This window comes from Malus sylvestris, chromosome 9 (assembly GCF_916048215.2).
Source record: "Malus sylvestris chromosome 9, drMalSylv7.2, whole genome shotgun sequence".
NCBI classification, from domain to species: Eukaryota; Viridiplantae; Streptophyta; class Magnoliopsida; order Rosales; family Rosaceae; genus Malus; species Malus sylvestris.
In genome coordinates, this window is record NC_062268.1 from 5950089 (window position 1) to 5968139 (window position 18051).

At 34.8% G+C, this 18051-nt stretch overlaps 2 protein-coding genes across 3 annotated transcripts in view; both read left to right on the forward strand.

Moving 5' to 3' along the window:
- The first annotated feature begins 768 nt into the window (after nucleotides 1-768).
- LOC126634113 (uncharacterized) lies at nucleotides 769-9670 on the forward strand. 2 transcript variants are annotated; one of them, XM_050304601.1, is made up of 9 exons: nucleotides 769-1030; nucleotides 1992-2290; nucleotides 2486-2563; nucleotides 3218-3700; nucleotides 3822-3971; nucleotides 6354-6425; nucleotides 7456-7503; nucleotides 7620-8071; nucleotides 8962-9670. In XM_050304601.1, exons 2-9 carry the CDS (start codon nucleotides 2191-2193, stop codon nucleotides 9622-9624), a joined length of 2046 nt encoding a protein of 681 aa, XP_050160558.1. In that variant the 5' UTR covers nucleotides 769-1030; nucleotides 1992-2190; the 3' UTR covers nucleotides 9625-9670. The 2 variants fall into 2 exon arrangements, with proteins under 2 accessions (XP_050160558.1, XP_050160557.1); XM_050304600.1 differs by having other exon boundaries at nucleotides 769-1022.
- Nucleotides 9671-15072: 5402 nt separating this feature from the next.
- LOC126582928 (NADPH-dependent diflavin oxidoreductase 1-like) overlaps nucleotides 15073-18051 on the forward strand; it is an 85639-nt gene continuing 82660 nt past the window's right edge. The window contains exons 1-10 of the mRNA XM_050247164.1: nucleotides 15073-15364; nucleotides 15466-15543; nucleotides 15667-15744; nucleotides 15917-16008; nucleotides 16101-16285; nucleotides 16611-16702; nucleotides 16835-16912; nucleotides 17028-17122; nucleotides 17364-17403; nucleotides 17684-18020. Coding sequence (XP_050103121.1) covers nucleotides 15218-15364; nucleotides 15466-15543; nucleotides 15667-15744; nucleotides 15917-16008; nucleotides 16101-16285; nucleotides 16611-16702; nucleotides 16835-16912; nucleotides 17028-17122; nucleotides 17364-17403; nucleotides 17684-18020 — 1222 coding nt within the window. The 5' untranslated portion in view covers nucleotides 15073-15217. The remainder of the gene's footprint in view (nucleotides 15365-15465; nucleotides 15544-15666; nucleotides 15745-15916; nucleotides 16009-16100; nucleotides 16286-16610; nucleotides 16703-16834; nucleotides 16913-17027; nucleotides 17123-17363; nucleotides 17404-17683; nucleotides 18021-18051) is intronic.

Here is an 18051-nt window from a genome sequence, read left to right on the forward strand (position 1 = left end):
TACCGACTTCACGTGGAATATAATTTTCTTTGAAATTTGTAAAAAGAGAAAAGATAGGAGGACTTGTCTTACAAGTAAACCAAGAAAAGAAAGACAACACATCAAATGTGAGATTATACCTTGGTCTTTTCTTTTGTGAGAATGAGATTCTTACTTGTCTTCTTAGTTGTTAAAGTTTCTCATTTGTTATCAATCAGGCACAATTAATGCATGGAAGTGTGTCTTCCTCAAAAGAAGAAATTCAAACCGTATACATGATGGGAAAGCAAAGAAGGCTCCATTATCAAATGTATCCAAGAAGACTGTATATATGTAACACTTACCACCAATTTCACGTGAAATATAATTTATCTAAAACTTGTCTTACAAGTAGACTAAAAAAAAGAAAGACAACACATTAAAGGTGAGATTATACTTTGTTTTTTTTTTCTTTTGTGAGAATGAGATACTTACTTGTCTTCATAGTTGTTTAAGTTTCTCATCGATTATCAATTATGCACTATTGATGAAAGTGTGTCTTCCTCAGAAGAAGAAAATTAAACCATATACATGAGGGGAAAGCAAAAAAGGACCACTATCAACGTATCCAAGAAGGTTGTACATATATGACATCTACCACCAATTTCACATGGAATATAATTTTCTCTAAAATTTGTAAAAAGAGAAAAGATAGTCTTACTTGTCTTACAAGTAAACCAAAACAACAACAAAAACAACAAAGGTGGGATTATACTATGGTCCTTTTCTTTTGTGAAAATGCGATTCTTACTTGTCTTCGTGGTTGTTCAAGTTTCTCATCTCACGTTAGAATGAGATTCTTCCAAGTTTCTTTAAATTTCTCTCCAATTTTCTTATTTGATTTCGTTTTCTTTTCATCTTCCAAATCTTGTAATCATTTTGGAGGCTTATATTTTCAAAATCGTTGATATTTTGGATTGCAGGTTCTTCCTTGTAAGATCCGGACTTTGGTTTGTTTTCGTTCTTGGATCTTGTTGCTCCCCTTTGTTGAAAGTCAGCTAAAGGTGATCGAGTTAAGTTGGAAGTTAAAAATTCGAAATATAAACACACATACTATGATTTCTTCTCTTGTTCTTAGCTTAGTATTCATATCCTGAATATTTGAGTTTTTGTGAATCGGCGTCTGGCATCATATCTTATTGATGTGCATATACATGTTTCCGTGCTTCATTGTGTTGTAATTAGGGTTTGTTTTAGGTATCTCTCTTTAAATTAGGCAGACCCTTTAAGGAAAGGGGTCTCCATTTTTCAAAAAAAATGGGGACACCCTCTTGTCTGTTAGATCTGGCTTTAATGAAATTCTGTGGTTAAGATTAAATCACAGGCCACAGAATCTCAACCACATAATTTCATTAAAGCCAAATCTAATGGTCAAGAGAGTGTCCCCATTTTTTTTGAAAAATGGGGATCCCTTCCCTTAAAGGCTTCCTTAAATTAGGAGTGTTTGTATTTGTTATTTTTATTTTTCAAAGGGAATTACTTTCCTGAATAAAATTGCTGATCTTTTAGTATAGGCATAGGGAACAAAATATTTGTGAGGTTAAGCCCACTCTATCTCTCTTAACGTAGATAATATCGTTTGTTAAATTTTTATTTTATTTTTTTTAAACTTTGATCACATAAGCAGACTTTCCATTTTAGAGGGGATGAGCCAGATAATAGTTTCAGTTACAATTTTCTATTGTTTTCTTACCTATTTTAACCTTCCACAACATAACAACTTTGATCACATAACCAGTAGGTGATGTTGGGCACTTTCTTCTTGAACCTATATTTGCATTCTGCTTTTTGCCTGTGAAAATTCTGGCGGTGGTGAAGAGGTTGGGCAGTGGAAACTGAAAAGAGGAAAGACTTGCATGTAAAAGAAGGATGAAAGACCAAAGCTTCTTATTTAAAATGAATAAATATTACTTTGCTTCTTTTATCTTTCACATATGCTTTATTGACATTAATCTCATTGAATAAATGGACAGATTGAACTTGGCATCCACTATTGTTCCTACACTTCTTAACCGCAAAAACTATGACGATTGGAGTTCTCGGATTGTGACCTACTTGTTGGCCGAAGATCTTTGGGACATTGTCGAAGGCACCTATGACTATAAAGACGAGGCTTTGTGGAAGAAGGATGTCAAAGCCTTATATGCAATCCAGAAGTCTTGCGGGGATGATATGTATAAAATTATAAAGAGCAAAACCACGGCCAAAGACGCATGGGATGCTTTGGTTAAAACATTGAAACCAGGATCTGATCGATCATCAGTTAAAAAAGGTACGTGCGTCCATACCTAATTAGGGAGTAGTGAAGTTTGACTATTTTACCTTTATAACCTCACATGCCCCTTCACGTGTGAACATTATTTCTTCAGTATTATTTTTACACAGGAATTTATACGAAGGGATAAGATAAGGAAAATTAGGAATTGAATGGCATCTATCATCTAAACATCAAGATCTTCATTTTCAGATATGAGGGCAATTGATGAAGCGTATCCTCAAACCGATACTAGGATAGCGTCGGATATGGAAGCAGGGCCCACTAGAGGTACAAATTTGGGAACTTTAACGAAGCTTCCAGTACTGTTTATTTTAATAAAAAAACCAAATTTTTACACTAAAAAGTTAATCATGGTACTATTCACTTTACCATTTATTTTGTTGTTATCGTTAAAACTCAAAGTTTTCAAGCTATTTTAATTAGTTTTCCTTATAAATTTTAAGCCTAACATGTTCACCACTAATATCACCGATAGTATCATTAACTTAATTAAGCACATATTACTTGGTGTAGAATTTTATTACAAAATACTTCGGTGATATTAAAAGTAGAATATCTTTCGTATAATCACATAACATTTTTCTCTACCTGTATTTTTAATTATTTTGCTTTTGTCCATTGAATAGAAATGCAGGACTGCTACTAACAGCTTTATTAATAAGGTAGTTTTAACAAAACAGTCCCGGTACTATTTACTTTTAACGAAAAAATCATATTTTTATTTTTAATTGACACTATTCACTATACCTTTAAAAATGGTTTTCGTTAAAAGATAAATTTTTTTAGACTCTTCATTAGTTTTCCTTATTAATAATCCATACTGTTTTAATTCATCTGCCATAGAATTTCCCATTTGCTTTCAAATTGTATTTTATTATTCTCATTCAAGTATGGAAAGTTAGGAATTGACAAACATGGCAGGACCTGATGATGACCGTGAAAATTTCGTCAAATGTGTCAAGTCTAAGGATTGGTTTGAGGCGTTCTGGTTACTTCGCGAACATTCCCAACTGGGAAGGGAAAAATTTTCATTTGAAGGTACAGCCCTTCACCAGGCAGTCCAGCCGTTTAGCAACTGCAGAATGCGCCGAATGGAAGGATTGGTGGAGTCAATGGAAAAGGAAGACTTGGAAATAAAAGACACTTTTGGTCGTACAGCTCTTTATTTATTAATAAGAGAGTATCCAGAAAGGGTTGAAGTAGCCAGAAGCATGGTTGCAAAGAATGACAAGTTGCTTACCATTTTACCTTATGATAAAAAGGAGCCTCTATTTGTCGAGGCTGAGAGGCAGGAAAAAGGGGCAAAAATGGCTCGCTATCTCTACCCCCTCACTGCAAAAGACACTATAAGAGTTACTGATGGCGCTCAACTCATTTCTCTCGGTTTTCGTCACCAAAGATTTGGTACTATTTTTTCCCTGCATACTTGCAATACATGTCCAATTATTAATGTCAATCTTTTCCCGTGTGATTATTTTTTTCTGCATGTTTACAATGTTATTTTTTTCACACTTTTATTATATAGATATTGCGTGGAAGTTGATTCAACGTTACCCACAATTGGCCGTGTCTAAAGACAACGATGGGGATATTCCCTTAGTAACATTGGCTAGTAACCGTTTAGCATTCTTAAGCGGAAGCCGGCTCAATTTATGGGAAAAATTGATCTATTACGGTTAGTGCAAATTACAATATTTCTTTTAATTTTCTCATCATATTTTCGTAACTGCAATTTTTCTATAAAAAAAAAAACTTGATATAAGTTCAATTTTGTGATTCACTATTAGGAATAGTCCACGTTTGTAAAATTGGTCCGGTGACTCAGCATATTTTTATTTTCATACCAATATATATATACGCCTAAGATTACAAACTGTTATAAATATGTAACAGATTATACACTATTATAAATATGTAAATGCACATAATCCCTTAATTATAGGATTAATAGTTGATCGAATGCTTTAATGGTAGGATTTCAATTAATCCATTAATAACTTCAACTTTCCCGTAGAAAATATGGTCTCTCTGTCGTCGTCGTGGTCTTCTTCTATAGCTCCCTTGCTTGAACACCATTTGCTCGTTCAAACTTTGATTTGTGATCATCTTTCTTGTTAATTTGTTTTTTTATATTTTGTATTCATCTTTCTCCTAAACCCAAAAGTAAAGTCTCAAACAAGATAACCCTAAGTGGATTAATCTAGTGGAAAACAAACAAAGATTTGGAACCGGAGTTTGAACTCCCACAAATGCACTCTTTGTGGCCATTGCCTCTATCATTAATATGTGGTGAGATAACTTTAACTCCTACATTTAACAAAGTAAAAATAAAAAATCTCTAACATGAAAACTTCCTGAATAGAACCTAATTCAAGTTGTTTGGTGAAAAAATACACGCTACTGGGAGTCGAACATACCAATGTTCAAGCGTGGCTTGTTTCTTTTCGAATCGATCATAAACATAATATGTTTTTCTTCACGGGCTGAGCTTCAACAAGTCGAATATGAGCCAATTCCAATACAATATGAAGTTGTTTCGAGCTGATATACAATCCTATTCCTATTGATGCAATATATTCACATCTTTGTTCCATTGTTTATATGAATTATACATTCATATCTGTGTTCCGTTGTTGACAACCATATTCCATTATTTTGTAAACCAAATGATGTGGATGTTGATGATTGAATTATTACTTAATTTTTTATTAACATGCTTATTTCTTATTGGTGACACAGTATTTGGTTTAGAAATTTAGTTTTCCTAGCATTATTTTACTAAATATAATTAATGAGTAGTATGACAAAGAAGAAAACGAGTAATGCTATACTTATTATATTTTTCATACAACATTTCTACAATCTCTATAATAAAGGTTAGGGATGGCAACAAGGTGGATCGAGTTCAGATATGCCATCCCTATAACCGAACCCGAAACCATAAACTTCCTTCAACGGGGATTCTTGGTAATCGAACCTGTCAAATAATGAATTCCCTATTGAGTAACAATTGATAGTTATTATTTTTTAAATTTTTTTTATATATAATGCATGATTATTGATGGGGTGTGCTATCCACACACCCCATTTTACTTCTCACACACCCTTTGATAATTTCTGTTCGTTGATCTTCTTCAATTCATCCGATCCGACGGCCAAAAAGTAAAAAGGTGTGTGAGAAGTAAAATGGGGTGTGTGGATATCTCACCCCTTATTGATAACCCGTTTGCTCATATAATAAATATTTATATTTTTTATTAAAAAATGAAAACATGACGAGTTCGAGTGCAGGTTAGGGGCTGATACCCAATAACTATAACCGATCATCCAAAATGGACAATTTATCTGAAGATTACCCATAACTATAAAATACCTAAAATTTAATCCCCAAAACCAAACCATTTGGATCATTTACTTGCTGTCAGTTATTGTTGTGTCTTAAGCCAACGACAATCCTCTTTTTCCATGTTTTGCTGTAATATAACACACACACACACACACACACACATATTTGTATATATTATAGGTATATGTTTGTATCTGATAACCAACATTTTTTGATCAAATTTAGAGAAATATAATTTTGCATCTTCTTAAGGTAGGAGTCCCAATTTTAACTCTAGGTTTACACCTAAAATCAAATATGACTTTTGAGTACAAATTTTAGAGAGCCAACTGAAATTTGAAACTTGTGTCTTTACTTTTCGACAATAAAGATAAGGGTAATTCTCTTGCGAATAATACTTATGTATACTTAGGGGTGTACTTCCTTTTTCACCCAATTGTAAATAATGATTTTCATCATAGAAATGTTTCAATCAAAATCGTTCATGTTTTTAGTCATTATCTAAACATCTCTATAAAATATCAATCTAACTGAAAATTATTGAGTCATTCATATTATAAAATGAGTCAATGATTCGATAACAATTAGCATTCTCATGTTGCATAATTATTTATCACAAGTAATGCTTAAGTACGTAATTAACATACAAATCTTGCTTCAGAATAATATTTCTTTGAACTAATGATTGGGATTGTGTTCTTATTTTGATAGGTATATGGATAACACCTCTTCCTCTCATTAATGAAAGTGACCATAGTGATAAAGGGAGTCTCATTTTCTCAGGTATTTTACATGTTTGCAATGTAATTTGGTTTGTGTTAATGCCATGGTATATTGTTCAAGAATGCTACTACAAAAATATTTGAACATCTTCATTCCATATTTCCTACTTAAGAGTTATAAATAAGTCGAGCCAAACGGAATATTACACAGCTCAAGCTTCGTCTATTTATTTTTATAGTTCAAGCCAGGCTTGACTTTCTTCTGATTCGAGCTGAGTTAGAGTGAGCTTAAAGAACTCAAGCTTGATACCAAGCTCAAGTTGTTTTGAGCCATTTACTATTCTAAATGTTTTTCTTTAAGATAGTCATACAAACATGTTTTTCTTAGAAACCAGTAGGAGGCAAAGTCATCATGCCTGTAGTTTCTTTAAAAAACCAGTGGGGACCAATGTTCAAGTGTAACTTGTTTCTTATCGAACTGATCATAAACATAAGTCCTTTGCTTTTTGACAAGTCGAACACAAGCCAATCCCAATACAACTCAAATTGTTTTGTTCCATTTTTATATGAATTATACGTTCATATCTATGTTCCCTTCCCTTGTTTACAACCAAGTCCTTTGCTTTTTTATGTATGTAGAGATTGTAGTTACTAGATATAATTAATGAGTTAATAGATGTAGGATCTACCAACACAAGTAAGTCTAATTTTTATTGGAAAGATGATACAAATGTGAAATGAAAATACGATAAGAATAACATTTTTGTAAATTTCAATAATAAAAAGAACATTTTTTGTAAAAAAAGAGAACAAGCAAAGTAATACACATAGGCGAGTATGAAAAAAAGACCAACATAGTACGAGGAATGACCCATTTATGATAAATAAAATGTTTTGAAATAAAAAAGAGATGTGGCTAGCTTACTCTTGTGTGTAATAAGCACAGAACAATCCTCTTTTTCCTTGTTTTGTTGTTGTAATATATATTCTTTCAATAATAGTGCGTGTGTGTGTGTGTATTTGGTAGGTATATGTGTGTAGCTATTGTCTAATAACCAACATTTTGCCATCAAATTGGACTTGCAATGCAGTACGAATGGGTTTACTCCGAGTATGGAGGATTCTCCAAAAACTTTTGGGTACGTAGGCCACGCATTCATATCGTTAATTGATTTTTTATTTATTTTTATTGTTTTATTAATAGTCAATATTATTTAAAATGATTGTAATTTTATATTTTCTTGAATGAACCTAGAAAACAATCGAGTATATGAGATCAAATTGATGCATAAGCGAGTGAGCCAGTTTCTACCTCTCATGTGTAATACCACAAAAGATACACATGTAATTGAACTCTTGAAGGCAGCATTGTGCGTTGCTGCAGAACGAGGGCATGTGGAGTATATTACTCATTTGAGTGAAATTGATGAGTCATTTCTAAGTAGCATTAAGAACGAAAAAGGTCAGAGCTTGTTCCAAATTGCTGCTGAAAGTCGTCACTTCCAAGTCATCCATGCTGATCTTTTCCTCCAAGGACAAGATACATACGGCCAGGTTCGATCTGATCGAATGCGGGACATAGTGGGGAGGAGAGATTCCTATGGCAATAATATGCTACATACAGTAGCAAGTGTTACTCCATTGTCAAAGATTGATCACATTCGAGGTGCAGTTTTGCAAATGCAAAACGAACTACGATGGTTCAAGGTAACTATTTTATCTATCTATGTATATGCTTATATTTATGACACACACACACACACACACACACACACACACACATATATATATATATATATATATATATATATATATATATATATATGTTGTCTATAAGTTGTGTACACATATTTTTGGTGGCTATAGTTTTACTCTCATTCTCTTACTCCGCTCCCTTGTTTTGTTATTTTATTTATTTAATTTAAAAAAAAAAGAGAATGCTGAATTTACTTCCTTTAAAATAAAAAATAAAAAGACTTTTTAGCTAAAATAGTCACTGAGATTTCATAACTCTTTACTTTGGTTCCAAAGATTTGAAATCAATATAATTAGTCTTTGAGTTTGTCCACAATCAATCATTTTGGTCATTCCATGAAAAATCTCCATAAAATAAGAGTAAAATGACAAAAATATCCTCAATTTTTGTCAAATCATTTTGGCCCATTGTTTATTAACTTGAGGATAATTTTATCATTTTGATCATTATTTAACATAATTTTTCACCCAAGGACTAAAATGATTGACGTTGGATAATCTCAAGGACCACTTATATTGATTTCAAATCTCAGGGATCAAAGTGAGGAGTTATGTAAATCTCAAGGAACATTTTGACTAAAAAGCCAAATAAAAATAAAAAAGTTGTCGACATGCACAAGCATAATAAGAAAATATTGGAATTAAAAAGGAAAATATTATTTTGAAACTACGTACTATACTAGCATCCTACGTAGCTTAATTAATGATTTTGGATTATGTGGTGTCTCAAAGACCAAATGTTTAAGGACTGATATGAAGAGATAAGATTTCCAAAAAACAATATGAAGAGAGAAGGATTTTATAGTCACTTCTGTAAAAATCTTTTGTCGCAAAAAATGCAGGAGATGGAGAGCCATGCATATCCCAAGGATCGTGAATATCTAAACGATGACAATATGACACCACGAGAAGTATTTACGGACAATCACAAAGAAATGGGGAAAGAGGCAGAAAGGTCAATGAAGGAAACAGCAACTTCTTGTACAGTTGTAGGTGCTCTCATTGTCACTATTATGTTTGCTGCAGCATTCACAGTTCCTGGTGGAAATGATGAAAAGACAGGTCTTCCTAAATTCATAACTAAAAAGGTATTTAGAGCATTTATAGTTTCGGATGCAATCTCACTCTTTTCTTCAACAACTTCGGTTATCATGTTTTTGGGCATTCTCACGTCACGTTATTCTGAAGATGATTTCCTCAAATCGTTGCCCACAAAAATGATAATAGGCCTTTTCACCCTCTTCTTATCTATCACCAACATGATGATTGTCTTTTCTTGTGCCCTTTACATTATGCTTGACGGGAAATTATCGGTTCTTATTCCAAACATTTTGCTTGCTAGTGTTCCAGTTACCTCCTTCATCTGGATGCAATTTCCATTGCTTGTTGAGTTATTCAATTCTACTTTTGGACGGGCATATTTGCTATGTTTTAAGAAACTTGTATGTTGCATCCATAGTATGTGCATACTATTTGTCGATTTTTATTACGATTGTTGTTGTTAATAAAGTATGTTCTTCGATCTTAAAATAAAATTCCAACTTCAATTTATATTTTTGAGTGTTCAATTTTTGGTGAATTCTATTTTGAGTTAGTTACTAAGACAATCTCTCTCTATAGGCTCTACTTTTTTTGTTGATAAATTGAATTCATTGAAGCAAGCCCAAAAGGGGGAAAGGTACAACAACGTTATCTTGAGCAGGGAAAAACATAACCCAGCAAATAAAGACTAACAAAACAAAGCCATACATGCATGCAAAGGGAGGGCAATAGAAGGCACTCCCGAGCTATAACAATTAAAATACCGAAGGACATAGTTATCCATCGCGTGATATAAAGAAAACAATCGTTCACTGTTAACCAATAAAATCAAAATTTCATGATGGTGAGGATAAAAAAAAAATAATTTGATGTTGACGTTGACGACGTAAGTAAAAAGTGTTGAAAATGAATTTCTTATTGATGAGACGAGTGTCCTTGCATGAGTTTATAAATAAGTTGAGTTACTCCCTATTATGTCAATTGGTTTTATAGTAGAACCTCAATTTTTTCTTCTTCATAATATCAAGTTAGGTTGACCCATGTGTAAACCTCAATAGTCACACGTGTTCCACATCACTCATTCTTGTTGTCCACGTGTATGGTTTGAAAATTCGCCACACGTGAGGAGGCATGTGAGGATGTGAAGGTAAAAGAGTCCAACTGTAACACCTCGATCCCAAGATGTTCCCGGAATTGACACGTGATAGTAGGACAATAACGGTACAAGGGGTGGCAATCCTACTCTTGAGTGCGATGCCCACACAGCTACACTACCTGCAAACCTTTTCTCTAACTGCTACCCATTACTATGCAAAATAACCCTACATTGTAGGAATGGTGCACCGAGCAAAGCAAAACCCGAATAAGCTGCGAAACTCGTATGAGTGACAATAATACAACATATGTGAACATCAATAACATCAAATGATTAAATGTCAAAGTAGTGCTACATCCACACAAGAATTTTCTCTGAATACTAGGTCAATTCAATCACCGTCAATATCATCGTGTCAATCTCTTCGAATTGTGCCTCACCACTAGTCATTCTTATTTTTCGAATAATCACAAGGGTCCAATTGCCACATATTTCATAATTCAACCACTATACACCTCATTAATACGTTAGAAATGGTCATTCAATTCTGAATCTCACCACACGTCTATCAAGATAATATTCAATCATCGCACAACTTCGAGTTGTGTAGAAATGATACAACATCAATAATACAATCACGTGTAGGAATGAGATTGGTATCTTTTTCATAATTGCATCTCTTTGCTACGAGTAGGAATGAGTCACATCCGAAATCATTCTCTTTAAGGCAACCCCAGTGTTCTAAAAATCGACATAAGCACTGGACGGTGGTCGACTGCCGTGATTAGCTCCTAATCGATCGTAAAATCGGTAAACGTAGTAGGCGAACGCTTGAGCGAGATTAGGCAGGTCTAGGCAGCGATATGCAGGTCTAAGAAGGGCTGGGCGGATGGTAGGCAGGCCTAGGCGGCCATATGTTAAGTCGCCGGAATCTGGAAAATATTATGAATTTGGGATAAAAGATGTTGCAGAGTCGGGAGGAAGAAGATGGACATGTGGGGATCACATCTTCTTTTTAAATTTAAATGGACGGCACGATTTCTTCATGGTCCCACCCATCTCTATTTTGGTTGCACGTTTCTTGCCATTCCTGTTTCCAATAACCCCATTTACTATTTTATATTCCTTTCCACTAACTCTTTTTACTATTTTTTATAATCTTTTATTTCTTTTCTCTCCTAATTCAATCAGCAATTTTTTTTACTCTATTTTTTTGTACCCATTGTTTTATTATTCTTTTTCCTTTTAGACCATTTATATTAATATGTATATAAACCATAACATTATATTACATACATACATACATATATATATATATATATATATATATTATTTTATGCATTACGTTACATATTATATGTAAAATTTAATTAATTTATATTAAATTTACTTAAATCCTTGTCCGCCTAGGCCCCGCCAAGGCGCTTAGACGTTAGGTCTGAGCTCGCAACCCGACTAGCGTCTAACGTCTTTTGGAACCTTGGGCAACCATATCATGTAAACTATTTGATTTGGTTGTCATTTTCTAGATTGAGCCTCACATGCCTTCAATCTCATCTTTCAATATTTAATAACCAATAAGGCTATGTAGAGACACAGTTGGGCCGAAGCCTACAATAGGTAACCGATTAGGATGTGGTCCCCCATTACGGATTAACCAAGCAGAACCACTCATGTGAATAACATGTAGGTAGTGACCCCCCATAGTGAATTAACCAAGCAGAGTCACTCACCCATCGCAGATTAACTAAGCATAATCACCCCTAAATGTTGGTCATAAATGACCTTTTTTTTTTTTTTGTAGTGCTAAGTAATAAGGATTGCTTATTGCATATTAACCAAGCATGATCCCAAAGTAGTATGGTCCCCCATTGCAAATTAACCAAGCAAGACCATCCATGTACCACTGCTACATGGTGCAGATTACGATTATATCCCATATTACCCCGTGTACTGGGTTAAAGGTCATCTCCTAGCCCTCACATATCACAATCATTTCAAGCATAGCATATACATATATTTTTGATAGCATCATCAAGTAAACATAGCATAGTAACATACATTTCCATAAAATCATTTGTAAATCCATGTTATATCCACATAGTATGTAACCAGGAATTTCATGGGTAAAAACCATATCACATAATATTAATTTCCTCACCTAAGTTATTTCGCACTTCCAAATTCACCAACTCATCTCCAAGAAACCTAATACAACACACAAACCCCACTTAGAAAACTTAGTAAGACTGACACGTAAAACGAGGTACAATGCTACTTGCACGAAAATTGAGATGCACTTCAACCGGGAATGACACGTCATCGTGATGAGCCAACTAAGCTCCATCAAGCCTCAACAACATCCTAAAGATAACCACGACACACCAGAAGAGGGCACGTTGACTAGAAAGTCTACCATCGTTAAGGGAGGTCCACTAAGGCCAACAATCTTAGGTTATTCAATCCGGAAGATTTTCACTTTGGATTTCTGATTCATAAGTTCTCAAATGTCCAACAATTAATAACTAGGATGTCTATAAAATTGTACGACGATCCAAATGTTAGATCTTCGCCAATCATACAAATGAGTGGCGGTCCAATTTGATTACAACACCAAATAATTGAATTTCAGAAAACCGAGCTAAGCATAGGTTCACAAGATCGCTAGAAGGTATTTGGTATTTAGACAACACTTGTGAGCGGTTACATGCATCGCCACATGCGGTGGTAGCCAAGGTGAAGAGTTTGAAAACTTAAATTTTCAACATTAACTAAATGAGCTCAAATTTACGTGGTAACTAGAGCTCAACAAGGGAAACATTTTTCACAACTAGGCCGTTGACAAATTTAAGCAGGAAACTGACCAAATTCACCTGGAAAACAAGATTTCTAGGGTTATAAACACCCAACTCTAGAACGACTACAAAAATGCAAACCAAGCATACCAACTTGAAGGTCACGAAGAGTAGATAAAGTTTATACCTCACTCAAAGGAAAAGGTTGCCGGAATCACCGAAAAAATGACAAAACCGCCGGAAAACCCACAAGACTTTGCTGCCTCGAGCTGGAAAAATGGATAAGAACATAGGAAATCTAACACTACAAAGATGTAGGGCTCGTCAAGAGCTTTCCATGGACACCAAAATCACCCCAAACAGAGCTCGGACAGAGGAGAAACGAGCGGGTCAAGTTGGCGGATCGACGACCCGATCGTACCCAAAACGGGTCTGCAATCAGGTGCCCCATTTTGGAAACCTTCTGGAACTTTCTGGGAGCTGCCCCTCCATTTATAGCATTTTGGCCAAATTACCAAAATGTCATCCAACTTTAAACGTCTCTAACTTCTTCGTTCTAATTTGGAATTGAGATCTGTTTGCGCCTACGCGCTCAAGAGTTAACTGAAAAGGTCAAGAAAAAAATTTGAAAATGATAGAAATACCCCTCACTTAGTTTTCTCGAAACCAGAGAATTTAACAAACTAACTTCAGTTAAATCTCATAAATACGTCTAAAAATAAAATAAAATACTAATTTTAGGGATGGGATATCACACTCACTACTTACCATATTACCAATTGGTTTTATAATGTAACTTCAATTTTCCTCTAAAAGAAAGATGCTTCTCATTAAAAAGAAGCACCAACTAAACAGAGTGGAGATAACCTTCGTTCTCCTATTTGCTGCATTACAAGCCATGTTGATACTGGTAAAACTAAGCTGTTGGATTGTATCCGAGGCACAAATGTTCACAATTTTTGGGATGATACGATTTCCTCCTTCTCGGAATGGATTTTCTCCTTAACTAACGTGACATCATATTATCATATAATAATAATAATAATCATAATTGTTCATTATCTTTATGATTATTTAAAGATTATTCTTAGAAAAATTCAATTGACAGGAAAATTGTTTAGTCATTTACAAAGAGTTTTCAAGTTTGACTCTCATAAATGATGAGTTCGATTTGTAACCCATTATGTTGCACCAAATCCTCATTCCATAATACAATATTATATGTCACTTAGTGCTACGGTATACTGATATTTCTTTTCGCTTGTAAGTGAGAGGTCTTAGGTTTGATTCTCGCCGAAGGTGAAATTGAGCCACATTATTGTTAGCCCATTGTAAGGATAAGCTCACTCACTCCTCCTTAATGTAGATAATATCATTTGTTCAAAAAAAAAAATCACAATATTATATTAAAAATTGGTCAACTTTACCTTTTAAAATTTAACTCTTAAATGATAGGGAATTTGATACCAAATTAGATTGTTCATTGTATGGTTTAGCTGAATTCCCCCCTCTTCTTAGGATAAAATATATTGATGTACTAAAAAAAAAAAAACTCTTAAACATTACTTATTAACTATAGAGTTATATACCAAAATTCATATATGAACCCAACTTTCCGAGTGTTTTTTTTTTTTCAAAAGAAAAAAAAAGGGAAGGACAACTGGCCACCTTTTCCGAGCTTAGAAGAGGTTAGTTGGGATTTACATTCTATCTATGATTACGATAAAGCAGATTCACAATTTATAAGTATTAAGCTCATGACCTCCTGTTATTTCTTTTAAGGAGCTCTTGTCTGCATTCTTTCACTAGGATACTTGTAGTGGTTTTTCGAGTGCATTGAAATTGAGAATATAACTTAACCCAAGCACATACGGCACCATTCCATTCTTACTCCGTACATAGACAACGACACAATCTAATGGTTCGTTTGGAAATATTTTTAAAATAATTACAAGTGTTTTTGATGAAATTGATTTTAAGTTTCAAAAAAACTTAAGAAGCATTAGATTAAAGCGTGTTTTCACAATCCACTTGTATTTTCACTAAAAATTGATTTCTAAAACATTTCCGCCAAAACTCTTATAAAAACATCTCCAAACCAGCCTGAGACTCTCTCTCTCTCCTCTAACCAGAGCAGCTTCTGTAGCTTTGGACTTCGAGACAGAGATGGAGGAGGAGAGAACGAGGAAGAAACTACTGATACTCTACGCCACCCAAACCGGAAACGCTTTATCCGTCGCCGAGCGAGTGGGCCGCGAAACCGAGCGCAGAGGTTGCCCCGTCCACCTTCTCTCCCTCGACCAATACGACGCCGTAAGCAGTCCTTCATTGCATTCAATTTTTATTCCTCTTCTGATCAAATCAATAATTGTATTACCTGAAGAATAATTTTCTAATTTTTCTGTTTTACTCAGAGATGCTTAGCTCAAGAGGGCACTGTAATTTTTGTTGTTTCAACCACTGGCCAGGGAGATACTCCTGATCCCATGAATGTAAAGAGCTTTTGCTTTTGCTTAGGAGTTCAATTAACTTGTTTATTTACCGTAATTCTCCCATGTGGGTAATTTGATAAAGGTTAAATATGTGAAAAAGATTGCATCTTTATGTGTATGCAGGGGTTTTGGAAAGATCTTCTGCAGAAAAATCTGAGTAGGCAATGGCTGGAGGGACTCCGTTACGCTGTTTTCGGATTGGTGATTCCGGTTACCAGAAATTCAATGTCTATTGTTTTGTGCCATTTCTTTATCTTCTGCACGATTGTTTGTTGCAGCCTGTTGCATGATCGATGAGTATAAAGTGTTGCTTTTTGACCCGTTAATTTAAATGGAATTTATATGCTTGTGACGTTCGAGTTGTGGTTTGCAGTTTGTGGCAAAGAAGCTTGATAGGAGACTTTTGGACCTTGGGGCAACCCCGATTGTCCGAAGAGGTTTGGGAGATGATCAGCACCCATCAGGGTACAGTTATGATTCTTTTATTTGAAAATTAGTTTATGAAACCTTGCTATATGTAGAAACTGGGACGATGTATTTTGTTTTACCGTTAACAGGTGTGAAGCTGCTCTGGATCCGTGGATGGCATCATTGTGGAATATGTTGAATAAAATCGATCCCAACTACTTGCCAAATGGCCCAGACTTTTTGATTCCATATGAAAATTTCATGGCGAAACCAAAGGTTCGGATTCTGTATCGTGACATTGACAAGGTGGATTCACAAGTTTCGTCTAAGTCAGGTAATTTGGCTGTTTATAGTTCCCTTCTTTCTATAATCGTGTATTTGCAAATATCATTTTACTGACCAATAGTTAGGAAGCATGTTTCCAAAAGCAGTAGGCTTTTTACGAATACGAACCAGTAGGTTTTCAGATTCTATTAAATGGCATGTTACAATTCTTACTTTTTTCTTGCCTTTCCTGGTTAACCCTTTAGACCAAATTCAATTTAATGTTAAACAAGGAATGTTTGATACCAGATGTGTATGTCATTTCTGTTGAGCTCATCCTTGCATACAGTTTGTATGGAGTGTCTAATTAAGTCATGCCTCTGGGGTTTTCTCAGACTTGAATCACATGGCGTTGCAGATTGAAAGGGCACGCAGAATGTCTCCTTTGAAGTTTTCTCTTGACAGGCCTGACTGCATTCTTAAATTGGTAATGTTAGAATGCTATGTTATCGTGTGTAGAAAATTCTGGTATTTCTAAATGCAGAAGAACCTGTTAATTTAAGTTGGTGATGTTTTTGTTTCATGCATTCCACAGCTCAGTTAAACTTTTGTCTTGTAGGTAAAAAATGAACCACTGACTAAATCAGGTTGTAAAGACGAAGAGGTGCATTACTTCGAATTTGAATTTGTTTCATCTGTAAGTTGCCTACTAAGTGCTTGTTACCGTTTATTTTTGTTTCAACCAATGTATTGTTACCGTTTGTTTCAAAGTGAGTTGTTTCATTTGATATGCCAGCCTATTCCATATGAAGGTGGTGACGTACTTGAGGTTCTCCCCAGTCAAAGTTCTGCTGCAGTGGATGCTTTCATACTTCGTTGTAATTTGGACCCTGAATCATTCATCACAGTGAGTATTTTCTTTTGTATATTGGTTGAAATGTTGAGTGGTGCTACCTTAAAATTTTTACTAAAATAAAATATTGAATTTTGTTGAATTTTTTTTCTTTTGTTTTGACATAATTTACTTATACTTCAAAAACAATTTTCTGAAATCTGTTTACAAGAGAAAGGAAACACGTTGAAGGATTGTTTATATAGTTCTTCTTCCTCTCATTTTTTATTCCTACTTTTGGCACTGTTGATTTCAGGTTCATCCTTCAGAAATGGAGAATCAGCTTCCTGATACTTGTATCCCCATCAAATTAAAAACTTTTGTTGAATTGATAATGGATGTTGAATTAAAAACTTTGGGAGTAGCCTCTTCATAAATGGGGGTAAGGCTAGCCGACATTCACCTCTCCCAGACCCTGCGTAAAGCGGGAGCCTTGTGCACTGGGTACGACCGTTGTTGAATTGATAATGGATGTTGCATCAGCTTCTCCTTGACGCTAATTCTTTGAGGCAAGAATCTAGCATGTATATATACATGCTAATGCCCTTCAATTGATCTTCTTTGAATATTTTTCAGGTCATGAGTATGTTTGCATCCGCTGAACATGAAAGAGAAAGACTTCAGTATTTTGTGTCACCAGAAGGAAGAGATGATCTATACCAATACAATCAGAGGGAACAACGGACTGTTCTGGAGGTTTTAGAGGATTTCTCCTCTGTTCAAATGCCACTCGAATGGCTGGTACAGTTGGTTCCTCCTTTGAAAAGGAGGGCTTTCTCCATCTCTTCGTCCCCTTCTGCCCACCTCAATCAAGTTCACTTAACAGTTAATGTAGTATCATGGACAACGCTGTTCAAAACAATTCGAGCAGGTCTCTGTTCAAATTGGCTATCCAAGCTTGATCCTGAACAACGTATGTCATATGCTGTACATGTAAATCATAT